This window comes from Ischnura elegans, chromosome 2, assembly GCF_921293095.1.
Source record: "Ischnura elegans chromosome 2, ioIscEleg1.1, whole genome shotgun sequence".
Classification (NCBI taxonomy): Eukaryota; Metazoa; Arthropoda; class Insecta; order Odonata; family Coenagrionidae; genus Ischnura; species Ischnura elegans.
This window is the reverse complement of record NC_060247.1, coordinates 40355163-40369932: the sequence shown is the minus strand read 5'-3', so window position 1 is coordinate 40369932 and position 14770 is coordinate 40355163. Positions and strand designations below refer to the sequence as shown.

Below are 14770 nucleotides of genomic sequence, written 5' to 3'. Positions count from 1 at the left end.
TTGCATAAGGAGTACCTTATCGTAGGCGTTATTTCGAGTAAAAATAAATGGTAGATGAAACGGAGAATTTTAAATGAGTGGGAGGAAACCTTACGTGTACTGTTGTGTGCCTAATGTGAATCTACATCTCGTCAAACACGAGAAAAGTATTTTTTTGTTGTGCCAAACGACCCAGACCGAGATAGGCGGTGATACGACAGCGTATTCCTTCAGAGATGGGCTGTTATAGAATTTGTGAGGGCCATTTTAATGTAAGTCTCTTCTGCTTCTCAAAGGGATTTAGTTTCCATTACCTACTCCTTTTGTTGTCTTTGGCCACACATCGCAAAAGTTCGTATGTGCTTAAATACATACGCGCTCAACGGGAAATTTTACTTTTTAATTGCAAATATATCATTGTTTCAATTTATGTTGAATTTAATGATTATTTCGTGTGCATTTACTACATATTTACCCCGGTTTTCACACTTAGTCTCTATCTTGCGCATTAAAAGCCAACTACTGTAACGGAAAGGGTCTTTGACGCTCACCTGGTGATGTGTCAAATAGTACAAATTAATACATCATAATCACAAATGTGTACTCCAGGAAATACTACGATATCTTATTACTCACAACAAGCAGAAATAAGCACATTTGAGTCACGGTGCCGCCAGGTTTATAAATAGAAGCACAAATAGTAAATAATAACTTTTCTTCCTTTTTTAACTTCTATAATCTTACAGCAAAACAGAGAAACCAAAGGCGAATGCGTACTGAATGAATACTAGCAAATAGTTTGAACTATCATCAATCGAAAAAGAATAAGTGTCAAATTATACAATGCAATGTGTGACTCCTCTCGCTAGACTTCAAACTGTACGTTAATGCCAACGTCATGGTTGTATTCACCTTTTTTTCTTGATTTAAAAAAATTTCAATAGCTTCAATGAAAACGAATTAGTAATGACAGCGAAATTACGAATACAAAAAACTTGTAAATAAGAAAGAAAACGAGAGAAAAATCGGAAAAAATTATGAAAGACAGTCCCGATCCCTCAACCTTTACCACAGTTCCACAGTTCATATCGATGGCCACTTGGCCGCCTCGGTAACATAAAAGTACTCGAAAAATAAGTATTATAAAAAGGAAGAATTATATATATATATATATATATATATATATTCAATCACAAGCGGAATGTTAGTGGAGCACAGCAGAAAACTACGTAAGTAGTATAGGATACTAACTTTTCTTCAGAAGCATAAGTGGTGCCACAAACTTTGTTCTAAAACTTTTAAAAGTGGCTGTACGTGTAACTCAGATGTAAATATAAGGGAACTAACGGATATTTTCACGTAAAAATCCCCATCTCTGCGTTCCTCTATCATTTTGATGACAACTGCTTACCATTTTTTATAGTGCGAAACTGACTTGAAGAAATATCAGGAGCACAGTTGACCAAAGCGAGACCTCTGCTTTAAAAATGCTGTTCCAACGAAATTTGAATGCTAATCCTAACAGAAACGGAGAGAAACCCGAACTTCCTCACTTCAGAGAGCATGAAAACAGCTATACCTATAGCACATTTTTAATTTATTTCATAATTTACATCCGGAAACTAAAAACCATTAATAAGTAAAGGATTTTACGATAGTATGTCGACAAATTAAAGCATCCACTACAATTGCCGTGATTACTGTCTCTATCAAAACTGTAAACAATCTTAAGAAGTTTCATTTCAATGAAATGATTCGTTTTAAGGCAAAGAAATTGTTTATCGAGCCTCGGTTGATAATGTCAGTACATTTCGATAACCGGCCAGAACAAAATTAACCTTTTTTTTCACCATGATGGTAACATTTTGGCCACTATTTCCACGAACCAAATGTGTTTACGGCTTCTTCAAGAATTACTCCCGCGGCATTCATGAGGTTCACACGTCACACGGCGTCAGCCAATAGAAATACGTTTCGCGTCGTGGGCGTGGCCAAAGCTCCTAGCGGACCTTTAAAGCCACTTATCTCGGTTAAAAATTGAAATTGAGCTCTGAAATTTGGCGCATGTGTTTTTCATTCATATCTTTTTGGTTTAAAATAACGAAATCCAATTTCTAATTTTGAGTGTTCCCACCTAATAGGAGGGAACACTCAAAATTAGAAATGGAAAATGGAAGTGGAAAATAGCCATTCTTTACAGCATTTTAGACTTCTACAATATTATGCATGGTATTACTGTAAATGGTTGTGAAATATTTTCTAAAAGTCGAAATCCGTGGAGACGTTTTCTGGAAAACGAGTGGTATTGAAGACATACTCACAGGTATATCTAGAAATTAATGTGACGATTAAGTATTTTACCAGTTTAATCTAAGATTTTGGCTTTTACGAGATAGTTGAGGGCATTAATGAAACTCTGGTATACGGCAGAAGACTTGTTGCAAAAATTATATGTATTTGCCCGAATTTGTTCGGCATTTCGATACAGAGACTGCTTTGGAAATCATTTCGGAATCATCAGAAACACTACTTCGGTCGCCGTAAAACATTTGTAGCAAAAACGAAAAAGTAAAAGCAGTAAGACCAATTTTGTTAAGGAAATAGGAGAGACATTGCTCAACTATTTCCAAACATTAAAAATAATTTTCGAGGACATATTTTTTAACCAGTATCAAATTATTAATTGGATCCAACGACAGAAAAGCAAGCATCACTACACGCCCAAAACCTTTTTCATTGGTTTACCTTTTTCAAGGTAGCCTGGAAGGAATTTCTGTCAAATTTAAAGTCGGTGAAAGCGCGGAGGCAACCGTGATGTTTTACTGAGGCAGGCTATCAGTGAAGGACGTAGGCCGTAACCGTGGTCATGAACAAGTAGTATGCTATGTGACATTAGACGAATACTAATTTAAAGATTAAAATAAACCCCTGATCAGAATTGCTAGCTACTGAACGCGGTCACTGCCTGCGATTTCCGTGGAAAAAACTACGAATTTTAGTTAAAAATATCCTTACATTCATCAGACGTCAAAATATCAGGATGGGCCACCGGAATCCCATAATTGCTTCTCCCAAAGCAAATTTTACGCTGCATGCCTCCTCTTACGAAAACTACAAAAGAAGATCTTCAAGTCGGCCTCTAAATGTGTTGTCACCCACCACGCATTTAAATGGGTTTACTGAAGTCGCCACTCGCGTCGCAGGCACACAAATTGATTCGAGTTTGAACAGGAAATGAGTTATAATTAGGAGTGTTTACCAAAATGTAACAGTATTATATGATCTATGAAGTACATAACTTTTCGATGTTATTACTTGCAATTACAAAAATTATACAGCAAACTATTTGAAAAAAAGTGGATCTCGTTGCACTCATCACCCCGCGGAATGCCCACGGCGCGCCGTGGGCATTTTTGAAAGCCGATTAAAATGGGACCAAAGTGGCAACAGAAATAAACATTCTGTGAGATGGAAGTGTCATTGGGAAATAAGGTATAATCAGCGGTGTTCAACCGAAATTTATGTATATATGATGATGTAATTTATCATATTCATACTCTTAAATTCTAAGCCTCGCAATTAGAAGCTTTATATTGCAAAATATTCGAAAAAAGTAGATCGCATTGCACTCATCACCTCGCCGCGGACATTTTTGAAAGCCGATTAAAGTGGGGCCAAAGTGGCAACAAAAATAAACCTTCTGTGAGATGGAATTGGGCCTCCTTTATGCAGTCGCTTTACCTGTTCTATTCCAGATGACGACCGCTATGCAGACTTCACCCGTCTACTTTGCTCCGAAAAGTCCTCCGTCGATCGCTGAATTCTTCAAGGGCAGGTCCGTGCTGATTACTGGAGGCACGGGATACATCGGCAAGGCCATCGTCGAGAAGCTGCTTCACTCGTGCCCGGGCGTCAAGAAACTTTACTTGCTCGTACGACCCAAGAAAGGGCTCGACCCACAGGAGAGAGTGAAGCGATTGATTGAACAGACGGTGAGTCTTGAACCCACGATAATACATTAGAGTTATGCATTAGAGAATCCTCAAGTGCGCCGCAAGAATATTTGTCGTTCCGCGCGGATTAAAATGTAAAATGTTAAAATTTTAACGCGCGCCATTTTAAATACCATCTCGCGGCACTACGTGTCATCGATTTCTACTTTAACGGGGGAATACACGGAAGCGATAAGTAACTGAGGCAATAAATCACGTAAACCGCACATTCAACGCATGCCAGTCGATTATCAACTAAAGACCACCCCCACTACCGTTAATGGCAAAATTAACATTGAACGAGAAACCGCTGCCTATTGGTGCCGCCGAATAAAGTGCGCGTGAAATTGCAACTAAGGAGGTTGCAACTGCCCCGCCGTAGTTTCGGGCATGCGTCAACCTGTACAAGATAGCGTCTAAATTAATGAACGTGAAAATGCACCATGTAACCACCCAACTTGTGCGGATGCATCTATAAAAAATCGAACCTGTTCTAATTTGGCAAATGCAATCGCACATTGTCCACAAAAATCGTTCATGCATTAACAGATTTACTCTCATGGTTTTACGCTCCGTATAACCAGGCCTTCACACGTCTATCTCGCAGGTTTTCAACCGGCTCCGTGCTTCAGAGGGTCACTCCGGCTGGCAGGAGAAGATGGTGGCGGTGGCGGGTGACGTCACCGCGGATGGCCTGCTCGGCCTCTCTGAAGAAGACCGGAAGGAACTAACCGACGAGGTGTCGGTGTTCTTCCACTGCGCCGCCACCGTGCGCTTCGACGACACCCTCCTCGACGCCGTAAAGATGAACGTACGCGGCACGCTCCGCGCTCTTCAACTGGCCATGGAAATGAAGAACCTCAAGGTTAGATTTTCTCACGTAATTTGATATCTGGAATGCTCGAGGCGAAAAAAAAATTATGTACCATTATGGTTGGGGGTGGGGGGGGAAGGGTCTAAACCCGGGTAAGAGGAGTATGGAATTCCCCCAGGGCCGCAAAGCGGTACCTAAAGGCCGTTTTACACGGTACACGGAACTGCGCAGGTTAGAGCTGCATTAATTTCTAAAATGGCGTGGAATTGCGCGAATGCATGAACGAAATTAGAGCATGGGCTATTTTGCCGTCTCGCGTTCACGCATTCTCGCATGTGTTCTAGCAATTCACCGCTTTACACGACGCAATTTTGATTGCGCCTTCGCACGTACGTCAGACTGCGCAATTCCGTGTACCGTGTAAAACGGCCTTAATAAACGAACTCGGCCGCGTAGGGCGCCAAAGCGCTCGCTCCATTGTTCAGTACTAATTAAACAAGGAGATAAAATAAAATAAAATGAACTGATTTGGGCGTTACTTGGTGGAACGATGAAATGTTCATGGTGAAACAAAACCCAGTAGGTACTATTCCACAAACTTTTTACTATTGCTGTCAACTTGTTTCGACGTCTATACCGTCGAAACTAGTTGACAGCTTGTTTGTTAGTGTTGATAATGACGGTATAGACGTCGAAACTAGTTGACAGTTAATAATAAAAAGTTTGTGGAACAGCACTGGGTTTTGTTTCACCATGAAGGAGATAAAAGGTGTTGAGGGCTTGATTTGTGGGGAACGGCGAACGAGAGCTGAGGTCAATTAAGCCATGAGGGTTGGTAAGTAAGGGTGGAGAGAAACCCGGCGTCGGCATTGGCCTGCTCTAAACGAAAGGCACCAAGGGGACCGCAGCTTAACTTCCCATCCGACGGACGGAGTGTTCTGCTTGAAATGTCCTCCACATATCATTCAAACAGAGATCAGGCAGTCTCTGAAAATTCTCGGCCACCGCCGGGATTTGAACCCGAGCCCATGGGGTGGGAAGCCAACATTATAGCCAGCACACCAACCCAATCCCAGCTTACACTAGAAACATGCCTATTACCAAACCCGAATACCCCCCGGGAGCAGGGGCGCAGCGAAAAGTTAAGGCTATGGGGGGTTTTAGGCAAAAATAATACTTAGGGGTGTTGTGGTATTGCATACCCGCCAGGGTAAGCAAGAGTTGCTGGGGCCCTTTTTTAGAAAATCTGTAAGATTAATGGTTCAAAATGGCGAGTTTTACGGCCTTATGATGGATATTTGATTAATTATATAATTTGATTAAGTAATACTGATCCAAATAAGTAAAATGGATTAAACTTAAAAATTTCTCTGAGCTCTGGGGGGAGGGGGGGTTTAACCCCCCAAAACCTCCCCTCGCTGAGCCTTTGCCCGGGAGAGAGGGTCATTTCCACGTGTAAAATTATGTGTAGGATTTCCTACGAATCCTACGCTCAATGATAGATATTATTCAAACTTCTCTCACGTTTAGGACATTTAGCCATGCATTTGCATATACACTCCCTTCATTCCTTTACAAAGATGCAAAAAGTATTTAACTATTAAAAATTTGAAAAATTTGGGAGGATTGTGACCCCTTTTATCCCCCCCTAAATCTGTCCTAGGGGTGGTTATGGTGTTAAAAGTTCGTATTGACAAATTTTTCCCGAATTTTTACGGATAGATTTTGACTGACTGTATTTTAAGATGGAAAATTAAAAAAAAAAAAATTATTTCCAAAAGTTCTTCTCGTGATGAACGAACTGATTTTTTAATTATTCTGATATCTTTTAAAATAGCTTCAAATTTAAACTTTATGCAGACCACTCTTTTCAGCTAAATTTGCCCAGCCACCCTTTTTAAAATGACTGCCAAAAAAAGTATAGCTTCTAAATTTTTTCAAATGGTGTTTTGTGATTGTCTACTTGTTGGGAACCAGTGATAAAAAATCAGGATAATTAAAAATGTCGAGCAAAAATTTAATTCATATTGGGTGATTTGAAATGGAATGACCCCTCTCAAATTCTTTTCGTTTATTTCTTCAGAGTTTAGTATTGAACTAGGAAACTTTTTCAGGAATAAATTTCTAACATTTTTTAACCTTATTAATCACGGTAACGTAAATTTATCGATTTAGCAACGAATTACGAATACCTATATTAGACTGCACCCAAAAAGTGCTAGGAAGTGTTTTTTCTTCCTGGCCCAAAAATGAGGGTGCGGAGGATAAACAAGGGCGTAGCTCACACGAGTAAATAAGGTAAATGCGATTTTAAATACCATAGGAGAAAGACTGTAGTTTCTTCAGGTTTTGGCGAAGTTGATTAATTTTGTGGGATTATTTTTGAATATGTACATACTTGATGACAGAATGTATTTTTTAGGTAATGGCCCATGTTTCCACTGCATACTGCCACACGGAAAGGAGAGAGTTGGATGAAGCATTGTACCCTCCCCCTGCCGAATGGAGAGACATCATTTGGGCCACAGAAAACCTCTCTTCTTTTGAGCTGTCAGCTATCACTCACAAGTGAGTAAAGCTAAATCATTTCATGAAGGTAGTATTATACTGTATTGCTCATAATCTAGAGAGAAATCTATGGATCTCTTAGGCTGATCTCCCATTAATATTTTTGCATTAAATCTGGATTTTGAATTAATTATATCATACAGGCCTCTGGACCATCTCTTTGATGGTTCTCCTATTCTGCAGGAGCCGTAAGGTTTTACTATTGATAGCTCATGCAGCTTGAGTGGCAGCAGAAGACATTCTCTTCTTAAACCTCAAGAACCTATTCTAACCTGGTGGATTCGTCATACTAATCACAATTAAAAGCTTTCCTTTACGTCTTCCTTCAGTGCATAAGTAAAGAACAGATAGTACAAATTCAGTGACTTGTAGACCCGGCCTCAGAAATGGTAACCCCATGCAGTGGCGCAGCGAGGGGGAGGGTTTTGGGGGGTAAAACCCCCCCCCCCAGAGCTCAGAAAATTTTTAAGTTTCATCCATTTCACTTAATTCAATTAATATTACTTATAGAATAGTGCAAGGATTAATAAAATATCCCTCAGAAAGCCGTTAAACTCAATATTTTGAACCATTTATCTGAAAAATTATCTGGTGGAGGGCTCCTGCACCTCTTGTTTACCCTGGCAGGTATTCCACACCCTGCGACCTCCCCAGTATCAGTTGTGCCTAAAACCCACCCTAGCCTTAATTCCTAGCTGCACCCCTGTCCCCATGAGCTTGAATGATTTTGATTATGCTGTAAAACATGTTTTTCCATGTTTTCATGAGATCTTTCCTGGAAATATGACAATATTAAAGAACATGTATCATAGAGTAGCTTAAATTTTTGTACCCAGAGGGAAAATTTGGCTACTAACTTTGTCTATGTCTAGGCAAATGAGGAAATTAAATGACAAAAACATTTTTGCGGTTAATAAATCAATGCTCTATCACCTTCCTTGTTACCTATTACGGAATATAAATATAAAAAAAAATAAAAACAATTATTTTCCCCCCAAAATATAAAAACAGAATTATTTTCCTTCATAAAAGAGAAAAATATTGAAAAGTCATGAATTTTCAAAATATTTCTTTGACAAATGAAGTTTTTTCGAAAAATTTCGAATGAAAAGTGCTAAAATTAGGTTGAAACCCTCTACTTAGTATCCTGTTTTTCAAAAATTTTCCCCCTGGTTCAGGACCCTCGAAATTCCTGGCTACGCTACTGATTCTATGTTTATATTTGGTAGGTAGGTACCTATCAAAAATATATTTACATTACTCATCTGGTGATGAATTTTATTGGCAAAGTAAGGAATCTACTATGGCTGTAAAGCTTGAAAAATGATAAATACCACTAGAAATGTCACTGACTTTAAATCTGTAAAATTTTTACTTGTAATGATTACTTCCATCATAATATCTACTAAAAATAATTCATTATGTATGGATTAATTTTACTACAAATGTACTTCAAATGATATTTTGTAGCTGCTATAGTAGCATATACATACATATATGTATACATTAGAGCTGTAACTCACAACCCATGCTAAACAACAAGCTAAAGGTGGTTTACAAGATTCTTGAAAGTGGTCCCTAAGACAAATAGAAAAGTCAAACTATGTCTGAGCTAAACTTTTATTTGTTCAAAGAAACTGTTTTACTTATTCACCATTGAATTCAGATTTGAGTAATGGCTTGCTGCTGCTATTGCCTTTGGTGGGAAGGAGTTGCTCTGTAAGTGTAGTATGTTTTGAGACTGATAGGTCGGCTGGCTTCCTCTGGTTGGGGACTGCTGCATGCGGGCTATAATTATTTTAATTGAAATTATTTTTAACAACCAGCATATTGAACATATTGAGGAGGGTTAATACATTGCATTTTGCAAGCTGTGATTCTGTTTTCTTTCTTTCAGGGAAATAAAATTCATTTTCCTATAAAATTCCGAACTGAATATGAATTTATTAACATGGACCATGGTTTCCATGCTGTTTTATCACCATGTAATAAGTTAAGCAAGTATTGAAACTGTGGTATATGTTAATAAATGCTCAGTGAAACACACAAAGCAAATTTTATTTCCGTATATCATGGTTGGACAAAGTTAAGTAAAAACTTTACATGCTCCCATGTGCTGTGGTTAGGTCCATTTTGAGAGCAGAGCTGTTCCTGGGGGATCTTTCTTTGTTAAAACCCTTTTGAATTTGATTAGGTTTGTTTTCTTCATTGCAGAATTGTTGGAAAGCTGCCTAATACATATGGATTTACCAAGGGATTGAGTGAGCAAGTGGTATATGAGTATCGCCATAAGTTGCCGTTGTTCATCTACCGACCATCAATAGGTGAGTTAAGGGAGAACAAGCTCTTTAATTATTGAATTGAAACCCATAACAATGCATTTTGAGAATATGTGGATGCTGTGAAATAAGCAACAACATTTATTTTTCAAAGTTTTTCTCTTTCAAATTTTTAACATATTGATGCATAAGATTTCGAAAATATTACTTCTGAAGAGCTCACTAACATGCTGTAAAATGCCAAGATGTCTATACTAAATGAGCCAGAGGTGAATCTAGGATTTTTTATGGTGAGGGTGCTAGCATGTGTTTCCATCATTTAAAAGTACCTAACCAGATTTTAGGTCGTATGCAAATGTAAATTCCTTTTTGGTCATTTTGTGATTAGGAAAGCATAAATGCCTCAAATTCTGTCAAATGAGGACCAGCCTTCTGGACACTCTCTGTGAGCTCCTCTTTATGAGGCAGGGGAAGAATCTGAGTGCATGGCACAGAGCAAACATGGCATTTCCATATCTGCATACTGGCATCTAGATGTGAAGGGAAACATGAACAACATGGGCTCAGGGCCATGACACCGTGCAAGGGACTTCACTTGGTGAAGAATGAAGAAAACCCACCATTCCCACAAAGACAGTCGAGGACCTCAAATTCGGAATCCAGAAACCCTGAAAACCAGAAATCCATAACGTCTGAAAATTCCTCTGCATAGTGTTTCGACTTGCCACCTTGTGGCACCACTCTCCAAGCCTTGTTCTGGGAAGAATGGGAAATTACCACACGCTATGAACATATGCCAACAACCTAGGTGGGGACACATAGGGATCTCAAATATCAAGCACAAGAGCCTGAATGCATTTATAAATGAATTCATTAGCAAAATATACCACGAAGACCAGAAATCCAGAAACCCTTTGGTCCCAAGCTTTCCGGATTTGAGGTCCTCAACTTTATGTATTAATAATTGAATTCAGTTAACCTTTTAGGCACCTGCTCTCTCAAGCTCCCAAGTTTTTTTGAACCAATGGGGGGCCAGTTTCATCATAGTTTAGTTGGTACATTGTGCATGGAGTTAGCAGTAGGGAAGAGAGGAAGACTTTTCTTCACTCTGTAAGTTGCCGGGCACTCTTGTCCTCGTCATCCGCAGGAGTGTAAGGAAAGTTGCGCAGAAGAAGGGAGAAGTCACATATCGGAGAAAGCACACTTTATTCTTCCTTTGTTTGAATACACACATCGACTGACCCTGCGAACTGTTGTCTCCCTCTGGTAAGCGTTTCTCTCGGGTGCGTAGCGGCTCACGTTCTTAAGAAAGATGTCTTACCTTACGTGGCTATGTGAGCTTCCTGTCAGGGTTGGGTGGTGGGGGAATTGTGGGAGCCGAAAGGAAAGGAGTTATCGCTGAGTTCGGATGGGAAAGGAAATGAGGTAAGGAAGATGACAGCCGCCTCTTACAACTCTTATGAAAGACTTGCTGTGGGTTTGGAACAAGTCATGTATTTGCAATGCTCCTGATGGGAACCAGCTGTCATGCAAAACTTTTGATAGTTGCTGTTTTCCGCTGGGACATAAGTGGGTGCATTCAGGTAGTTTGCGTACTACCTGAAAGTAAGGAATTTTTTTAGTGTTTACCTACCATCTAAAACCTAATGCTTAGAGCTGCTGTAATACTTACTATCTACTAGTAATGTTTACTTTCTTATTCTTTATAATTTCGCATATATTTTTAGTATAAAATATCATGGGATGTCCTTATTTTTGGTTACTTAAGTGATAGGACAAGTTTATATTTTATGTCCTTATTTAAACTAATTTACTCTGATGTTGGCTTATCTCTAATTTATAATAATTATATGCTTCTAACTTTTTACATCTGACTCTTTTAAGCTGCCAAATACTACCTTCCGTTGAGAGAGCCTTATAGATAGGTTAGTAGTTACAGTAGGTTAGCTAAGTTAGCAGTGACAAAGCCTTGCTCATACTCGGTACACAAAGGTTTTCACTTCCCCTTTTTGGTCAAGGTCAAAGTAAACTGGAATATGAATTCAGGTCTGAAGTTCTAAAAGTGAACTTTTTAAAGGAACTAACTTAATTGTTTTTTATACCGCATGCATTTTCAAGGTAAATGTCAGTAATCATAATGGATTTTTGTGTGTATCTATATAAAGTTTAGGTGTTTCCTTACAGTCACATCTGCAATTCAGGAACCACTGCCAGGCTGGCTCGATAACTTCAATGGACCGGTTGGTTTACTCATAGCAAGTGGTAAAGGAGTTGTGCGAACTGTACTCTTGAATGAGTCATTTATTGCTGATTACTGCCCTGTTGACGTATGTGTTAAAGGAGTTATAGGTGCTGCTTGGTATCGAGCGACTTCATCAAAATTTCCAGCATTAACACCACAAAAGGAAGTGTGAGTGTCTGCAGATTTTTCTTATTGTCTTCAAAAAAGGAAAAAATGGATACAAAAATTATTGGAAAGAGTTGTAAAATTAGAGAATACAACGAAAATGGCTTTGAGAAGGAGCATTAAGATAATTTTACTCATACAGTAAATAAATAAATATGAAGACCTCTGTACAATAAATATTGGTTAACATCAATGAATTCAATTCCGATTAGACTTGTGCTTCTTTTTTACAATGAATTTAATAGCCCATTTCTATTTTACTAATTTTCTTCAGAGACATGTCGATTTTGGAGAATATTAGCCTCAACTATTGAACCATGAACCTGATTTTATTGATTTATGTAAAGCATTGGTAGCTTTTCTGATAAATGCAACTGTAAGTTGCAGTTTTCTTCATCAATACACAAGGGCAGTTGTTTTTTTTTCCATTTTTTGCATTTCATCGTGCCTAAAAATCCTGCTATGTGACGATGAATTCCAAGTTCCAAGTTTTCCACTTCTCAGGGTACTATTTTTCCTGAGCAATGCCGGGTGGCTTGCTAGTATTTAATATTTGCAATTACTGAGCTGAAAAGATGGGAAATTTTACCTTTAAATTTATTCAGTGATCAAATTATTTTTTTGCATGTTTCTGTTAGTCATATTTGTTGTGCCAGCTAGGAAAGAAGTTATCAAGGATAAGATCTGTGCTGAAAAATTCTACAGTTGCATGAACAGAATTTTATCAGTTAATACCTGAGACTAAATTGCATACATTGTACATTTGGCAACGTTGACTTTGCTCCTTTTTTTCTCCCTCGTTACTACCCCTCCTCCATCAGCAAAGCCCTCCCAGAGTGTCTGGGATTTCATGAAAGCTCACCCACTAGCATAAAGCAAACATATAATAAGACTTTTTACAGAATTATTATGCTGTTTTTTAACCCTTTTTTGTACTGAAATGTGTAGTTTTTATTTACCACCCAGAGACTATCTCTAATTATTAGAAAGATCTGTAACAGTTGTGTAGTGAATATTCTTCCATGTCTATTGATTAAGATATCATTCCTTTTTAGAATACCTGAGGTGATTCCAGAAGAGGGATTGAAGGACCCTCTTCTTCCTGTGTTCAACTGTGCAACTTCGGGGGTGAAGCCTGTGACATTTGGCGAAGTGCAGGAAATGGGACGATGGCTCACTGCTGAGACGCCATTTAATACTATCCTTTGGTATCCTGGAGGCTATGCTACTACTTCCGTATTTCTGTACCACATCCTTATGGTGTTATTTCATCTCATTCCAGCCATAATTTTTGACACAGGACTGTGGTTGACAGGCCAAAAAACAAGGTGAGAAGATATTATAATGTGCTCTGTTTTATAAATGGTCAAGGCACAAGTACTTAAAAATGCTTCAGTCTATGCTTTTTGTGATTTCACAATCATTGTATATTGAGATGGTTAGGGTGGCATTATTTAACATGTTCCATGCTGCGAACTTTAAGACGAATTCACCCATTGCACCAATGTGTTTTTCAGTTTTCTTTTGTTTTAATACTTACCTACCACTACATATAAATATTATCCCTACGGCCACCTTTGTAGGAGTGTTAGGACACTATCCACAGTCGGATTTACCGTAAGGCAAAATACCTAGTACCTAGGGGTGCCGCAATCCAAGGGGAGCCTTCTAAAATTAGTGTGTGTTCTACTATTTCGTGCTACCGCAGTTCATTAAGTAAGTAATGTTTTTATTTTTGAGGTAACTCTTCTTTTTTGTTTTATGAATTAAGGCCAGACATTATTTTTATAAAGGGTATTCATAAAGTTTTTTAGTTGCATAAAAGTTTAACTGTTTCATGTAGTTTTACTCCAAGCTTTTTTCTAAATTGTATTGCTTCTGTTTTCCATGTGTAAAAATTCAAGCGTTAACTTATGCTGTCAGCCATTTATCTGCTTATTACTTTTTTCATACCTTACCTCATGCGAGTGGCTATGCCATATCATAAAAATGGGGAGAAGGGGGGCTCAAGTGAGGAGGGGCGCTCAATGGAGACGTGCCTATAGCATAACTTTGGGTAAATCCAGCCCTGACACCAGCTGTTAATCGAAAAATGTAAAAGAAAAGTGCATACTGAGTTTCACTTAATAATTGTGAAAGTCCTTATTTTATAGGGAAGGGGAATTATTTAGACCTAACCACTTGGCAAAATATTACCCTAAATATCTACCTATCATTTCCGTTGGAAAAATCTAACAAGAAAGTGTAGTGAGGTTCAAAGATGTTTTCTCAGTGGCTCTGAATGGTATCTATTCTAAAAAGCTCAAGCAATCTAAGCCTAGCACATAGACTTCACCCTCTCCTATCTCCAAGGGGCCTTCACCCTAATATGTTTATAAGCCGCGTGATACTTTGTTTGCTCGTTGCAGTTTTTGAGCTGCTCACTGCTTTCCTTTGTATTTCATTAAGTTCATGGATTGTCTTTCTATAAAAAATCTTATATGCTCTCTACAGTGGGGTAGCCAGGAATTTTGCTCAGGGGGGGTTCCAAAACCAGGGTCGAAAATGTTTGTAAAACAGGATGCTAGGTAGAGGTTTTAACGCATTCAATGCAGGCCCGATTTTCATGAAAGTCATAAGAATCGGCCGATAAAATAACAAAGAAAATTAGAGAGAGGTTTTCGCACCATAATTTCCATTCAAATACTGCTATTTATAAACAGCGCACACAGGTCAAAAGAGGGAAGCTTGC

The 14770-nt window shown here is 38.6% G+C and overlaps 1 protein-coding gene across 3 annotated transcripts in view; it reads left to right on the top strand.

The window, feature by feature from the left end:
* Positions 1-14770, top strand: part of LOC124153633 (fatty acyl-CoA reductase 1-like) — a 31183-nt gene that overhangs the window by 14269 nt on the left and 2144 nt on the right. For all 3 annotated transcript variants that reach the window (XM_046526928.1, XM_046526926.1, XM_046526927.1), the window contains 6 exons: positions 3735-3971; positions 4579-4836; positions 7208-7353; positions 9568-9677; positions 11817-12042; positions 13095-13367. In XM_046526928.1, coding sequence (XP_046382884.1) covers positions 3735-3971; positions 4579-4836; positions 7208-7353; positions 9568-9677; positions 11817-12042; positions 13095-13367 — 1250 coding nt within the window. The remainder of the gene's footprint in view (positions 1-3734; positions 3972-4578; positions 4837-7207; positions 7354-9567; positions 9678-11816; positions 12043-13094; positions 13368-14770) is intronic.